Source organism: Paralichthys olivaceus, chromosome 12 (genome assembly GCF_024713975.1).
Source record: "Paralichthys olivaceus isolate ysfri-2021 chromosome 12, ASM2471397v2, whole genome shotgun sequence".
NCBI classification, from domain to species: domain Eukaryota; kingdom Metazoa; phylum Chordata; class Actinopteri; order Pleuronectiformes; family Paralichthyidae; genus Paralichthys; species Paralichthys olivaceus.
The window spans coordinates 18,154,479-18,160,722 of record NC_091104.1 but is presented as its reverse complement, the minus strand read 5'-3'; the positions used below and the strand labels follow the sequence as shown (position 1 = coordinate 18,160,722).

The following is a 6,244-nucleotide window of genomic DNA, read 5'->3' as shown; positions in this document are numbered from 1 at the left end:
TCTCTGTGGGAACTGTTGGGTTCCTCTCTTGAATATTGTTAAGTCTCAGTCTCACTGTGTGAAGTGCCGTGTTGTTATTTCACACATTTCAAATACACTTGATTTGAGTTCAATTAAATCTGGTTGTTCCAATCTTTGAGATCACACACATAAACTCTATATCTGCTCTCTCACAAGCTCAAACATCTGTATTAATATAAAATGTAATGAATCACTTGAACTGTGACTCCAATGCTGGTAATATTGAGAAATCTGTTTGGGGTTAGAGTCATGTTTGTTCCAACATTACTCAAAGTCTGTCTCCCACTGGCTTTGATCTCTGCCAAGGAGGTTCTGTTTTCACCCGTCTGTTTACCATTACATGTTAGTGTGGATCTGGATTAGGGGGCAGATCTTGATTCCACCTTTAAAGACTGATATTTGTGCGTGTATGAAATTCGGTGCAGCTTGATTGAAAGTGCATTTTTGGTTTACGATGATGCAAAACTGTCTATCCAACCTTGAGTTTATCCAAATAAACAAAGGCACATATTTGTATAATGTCTATCTTATGAAGTCAACAGCATCGTTATTAGTATCTGTCCCAGCTTTTTGGATGAAAAGATTCCAGCCAAACTCTGAGAGCTTGATTTCACTGCAGTAAAGGGTGCAGGGGGGGAAATCAATGGTCTCCTCCGATCCTCTGGAAAGTTTTAAGACTCTGAAAGTTTCCAAGTGTTTAAATTTTGTTTTACTGAAAAACCCCCCAAAATGCCTTAGGTACTTAATATCATGTCGATATTAATGTCAATTGTCCCCAGCTTGTTTACTTGGCTATACCTTAATTTATTTCTTTATTTGCTAGTCCCCTTAAATGAAAGTAATGTATTTTCAAATGAGGTCACAGGCATCGTGATTCTCTGCTTAGTAAGGACAAACAAAGATGTACCATGTCAAGTAACTATCAATGAAAGTTTGTACATTTGAATCCTTAAATCTACTCAGATTAAAGTGATACAATGTTCTCTCACCTCTTTGAGCGTGATTAGAGCAAAACAGCATGAAATTCTCTTTGACTGCAAACATTTATTTCTTGGTACAAAAAGAACAGCGTCATCGTGTTGCGTTTCTGTGCAGAAACAATGAGACACAGGTGTGACTGAAGTGCCACAGCAGAGAAACATGTTTGAAATGCTTTTATTTCATAAATCTCTTCCAACATCTCGTCGTTAAATATCAATCATGTTGCTAACAGAACAAATGTCTCCTCTAATGGACACAGCTTTATTGAATGTAATGGATGAGCACTGATGTGTGAAACTCTGCAAACAAAGACGAAGACTGGGCTTCCAAACGAATCCTCTGTATTTACACTAATTTCCCCCAGGGGACAATAGCGTCTCAAGTCTTTATTTCTGATGGCTGACGCGTTTGTAGACATTCGCTCTGTCGGTGCACTGTCTCGGCTGAGTGAAACAGGAAGTTTGCTGCAGTGAGCAGACACCACCTCGCTCTCTGACTGAGATCAATAGGTTTTCACAGGGGCTCTGTGCTCACTGTGCAACACTGCAGTATAGAGAGAATCCATCAAAACCAGCCTGGTGCACTACACTACCTCCAACCCATACACACACATTGATTTCACACTCGTGGGAGAGCAATGCATGGACATGAGTACCAGCATGTGTAATACCCCTAACCCTTTAGAGCAGGTGAAGCTCATGTTGAATCTGCAACGTTTTCAAAACCCTCATGTACCTTTTCCTTTCCCATCGGGTGTGTGAACACACAATCCTGATGTTTAGAGACCCTCACGTCGCCACTATGAAGTTGTTTATGGGTCTCTGTCCAGAGTGAGGCGACACATTGTTTAGCATCTGATGCCAGTATGAGCCATTAGTTCCCTCTGCTGAGCGGATTATGACAATTTTGTTGGTTCTGGATAGCCGCTACTAGGGATCTAAAAAAAACACTGGTTCAATTAGGCTGACAGATAAGAGCGGCTCCTGAGCGATGAAGAAATCTTTTTTTTATTTCAAGGTCTGGCTGACCTCTCAGTGATGAGCCACTCAACTTTCTCACCATCCTCTTTTTTCCCGCAACTTTACAGAACACTAGTAAAACCTCTTCTTGTTTATAGAGAAATAAAACTCCCCCTTTATGATGTGTCACCATCATATAAGGTTTAATTGATTTCTACACTGTCCATACTCAGCATATGGGACAGTCCATTCAAAGACAGTATGCGCTCCGCAAGGCACTGCACGCATTCTCAACCACGCTCAGTGTCTCGCCACATTTCAAATCCCTTTCAACTGCCGAACACGTGGAAACACCATAAAATAAAAAATCCACGTATGACAGTGGGATGAATGGTGGACACCGCAGGGGGAAAGGTACAAAGTTGGGATGCACAGGAACTGACTCTCATGGGTCCTTGTTTCTCTAATACCAGATTAGGTTCATGTGTGTGTGTGTGTGTGTGTGTGTGTGCGTGCGTGTGTGTGTGTGTGTGTGTGCCAGGGATGCTGGGTTAATTATACCTACTGAGAACACTGGCTAATCCAGGAGGAATCACCATCCCTACCTTGCCCGTTTGCCAGCCGCAGTGTCCCAGCAAGGTAAAATTAGGATTCATAATCCGGCACGGTGTATTTGTTTGTTTACATGTCTCAGGTCTTGATACTGAAAGTAAATAAACCTTAACACATGTTTTGTATCCTCCGCTGTTCTTTCACTACCCTGACCAAAGAACTTTTCTAAAGAAAAACTAAATTCAGACTAATTCAGCTACAACCTGGGTCTTCCACCAGAGTCTCCTGATTGACAGCCGATGCCAGACTGTGCCAGCCCACGCCAAGGCTACTTGATGGATGGTGGTCGCTCCTCCTCAGAGGAAATCAATTGAAGTCATGGACAGGGATGGGCTGCTGAAGCACTTACACATGGCTGGCTGTCTGCCTGTGGGGACGGGTGGAGGGGTTGGGGGCACAGCGAGAGGGGTTGCCAACCATCTGTGTACAGAGGAGCGCTGCCAAGTGTCAGTCCCTTATTACGGCCGGCCTGAAGGAGACACACAATGTCTCCGAATTAAACATTTAAGCTCATTCAGTCCTGAGTCTTTGGGAAGTTCCAGCATCATCACATGCTCATCCAATCATTCGCACTAATTGGTGTCCACTCAGTGCATTAAAGGCTCTAATATGAAGACTTTTTCAGGATATCCAGCGGAAGTTAAATTATATTAGCATGTGTTGCACTATTTTCAGTACTACAACATCATCTATCGCTCCCAACTTCCTGCCAACCCACAGGTTCAGTCAGAAATCCACACTAGCACATCTTCCGAGAGCACATGGGCCACATTTTTGCAACGGGCCAGCATAGCTACAATCTTAGACGCACTAAAATGCAGCAACTGAAACTCAACCAGTGACGCCGGCCGACCTCGATCCAACCCTAGAATTGCAAGTTATTTCAAGGGAACTTCTGTCCGACGAAGGACGGGGCTGGGATCTCCTGGCAGGCATTGGCCCGGCGAGTTACATCCAGGATGGGGGTCTTGTGGGCCGCTGTGCTTGCGTCGGTGTGCGTGCCAACCCACTGCAACACACGGGCAGAGGGCCGGTGGTAGAGGGCCAACTGCCTGGAGCTGTAGCCGCACATAGCGATCCCCACCGCCCCCAGCAGCACGGCCATACCAGGCATGGTCCTCTCAGCTGGGGGCACTACAGCCACATTATGAAAGGCCTGCGTCTAAAAGAGGAGGAAAAAGAGAAAACGTTTTGAGTAATAATGAAAGACAATAGCATAACTTTTTTGCCAAGAATGATCACAGAGTTAGGATTTGTTAATATCCAAAGTATGCATGGAAGGAGATCAATTTGTAGCACCGGGGGGTGACGACATGCCATGCAGCCCTTTTTCCAAACCTCGTCTGCAACAAATGAGTGAGCCACAATATGCTCACCTTGGCCCCCGCCCCATCCGACCCCCCGTCACCAATGCCCGAGAGATTTAAAACCCATCTTCTCTCATTTACCCAAACGCAGTGTCTCCGCACGGCGAAAAACAAAAACCTCGTCTATTTCGCGTCACAGACAATTTCCTCCACGGGTCCCTGACAATTATAAAGAGTGAGGAGGAACAGATAATAGAAACGTCATAGTTTCTAATGGAGCTGTGTCACAGGCAGTTAGGAAGGCTCATTCACACAGCTCCCATTTCCACTTACAGTGCAATGGACTGCCATTGGATTTCTGCATTGTTTGTGGTGAACAGCAGGAAAAAAGTGTGTTTTATGAGCTAAAACAAAATGCATCCTATAATTACGGAAACAATAGCCTGGGTGGTATGTATATAATATGCTGGATACAGACTGAGAACTGGCTGCATAATGGTAGCATATATCTTAGTTAAGCCAACCTTCTGTATGCTCTGTCCCAGCTATGAAGCTGCAAACGGTCAACATGGCCATTCTCTGAACAATCGAATTGTTTCACTTTCTTCTACTTAACAAGGACTCTCCGAGCACTGTGCAACCTTGACTTCAAGTCCAAGACGTTTAAAGGGTTTTCTGCCCTTTTCTTTTAAAGGTCTTAAATCAAAACTAACTGCCTGCTGCAGATAAATAGCAATAAAGTGCAATCCACTGCAGGCAACGTGCAATGACTCAGCACTTTAGGCCTCTGATACACAGCAGTACGGACAACTTTAGTGTCCCTATGCATCTGAGAGAAACTAAACTAACAGCCGAGGAAAATATGTCGAGGTGTTCAAAACATGCTCCTTTATGACAAAGTAGCATTCAGATATCAAACCAGAACCTCCTCTTTCTGTTTAATCAATATTAAACTAACATAGTCAGATTCATAACTTTATCAGAATCCTCACCTGCAGCAGCCTGATGTAGCCCGGGGTCAGTCTCGGAAGTCTGAAAAACATCTTGGAGCGTTCCTACTGTGGCCTTCCCGATGGAACAGGGGTGAGTCAAAGGCTGGGTGAAAGGCTCAGACTCCTCTGCCTGGACTCCTTAAAGGGGGAAACCCGCTGCTGGAGGCTCCTTCCAGGCGTGTGCGTGTTGACTGTTCAACCTGCGCTCTCCTCTCTGGATGCAGGACAGCCCCGTCACTCCTTATAACGTCCTGTCTTTACATAAGAGGCGGCATGTGGTGTGTCTAAGGGGATTACAGGAGCTGGCACACGGGGATTGAGAAGGCTGCTTGAATATCAAAGGCGAAGTGAAGCCATGCTGAATTTATAACACTTTACTGTATTATTATTATAGATTAAAAATCATTCAGTTAAAATAACTTATTAATTTAAAATGAATAACATGTCTATTTATGAATTGTTTTGTCTGATGTATTGTTTAACAATGGAACAACTGCATAAAACATAAAAGTATTTGATGTGATTTTTGTAATCTATGCAACATTTTCAACATTGTGATGATTTATACATAAAGTGATTCATTGATATATTACTATTATTATTATTTGTACACACTTAGACAGCAGATTACACTGTCCACAGTCTTTACCTTCGCCAAGGAGGTTATGTTTTCACTGCTGCTCGTTTGTCCATTAATATTACACAAAAACTACTGAACCGACTTTCTTAAAACCTGGTGGAAAGGTGGAGTAAAGGCCAAAAAAGAAAGGATTAACTTTTGGAGCTGATTTGATTAAGGGGGTGTGCCAAGGATTTTCACTTCTTTAACAATACAAGCTAAGGTGTTTTGTGAGAGTGTTTGGACTTTCTTAATAATTAATACAGAGCTCTTGATGAGTGTGGGCAATTTGGTGCAGCTTGATTGATTTTAAGGGGACTGTTAGAGGACATATGCGCCCTACTGAGGGCCTTTCTTAAAACATTTTGGTTTCTGCTCTGAACATTTCCACCTTTGATGCCTATTTCCATCTTGTTTGAAAAAGTTAGACACCACAGCAAAGTGGAGTACGATGAATAAGAAGTTGTTGATTACGAGGCAGATTCAGCACATTAGCCTCAAACAGTTTGTGAATTCAGCAGCTCCTCGAACGGCCTTCTACATTCGGTGAATCTGCCACATACTGCACATCGATTTGGATCTTTTCCAGTCGATGTTGAGAATAGCTGCTCCTGCCATGTCAGCACATTTCTCTGAGCTTTAATGTCCTGCCCGGCCTCAGGGTCCTGAGCTCAGAGCGAGGTCTTATTATTAGGTAGCTGGTAACTCTTCTTTCTTTCTTTCCATTCTCTCTGGTGAGAACAGCCAACAACG

General features: G+C 43.5%; 1 protein-coding gene across 1 annotated transcript; it reads right to left on the bottom strand.

Annotated features, from left to right (window-relative positions):
• Window positions 1-1,160: 1,160 nt before the first annotated feature.
• Window positions 1,161-5,106, bottom strand: LOC138412299 (uncharacterized). Its single transcript, XM_069535858.1, has 2 exons — window positions 4,873-5,106; window positions 1,161-3,735 (listed from the first exon to the last, which is right to left on the bottom strand). The coding sequence occupies exons 1-2, from the start codon at window positions 4,921-4,923 to the stop codon at window positions 3,457-3,459; spliced, it is 330 nt and encodes a 109-aa protein (XP_069391959.1). The 5' UTR covers window positions 4,924-5,106; the 3' UTR covers window positions 1,161-3,456.
• Window positions 5,107-6,244: the final 1,138 nt, after the last annotated feature.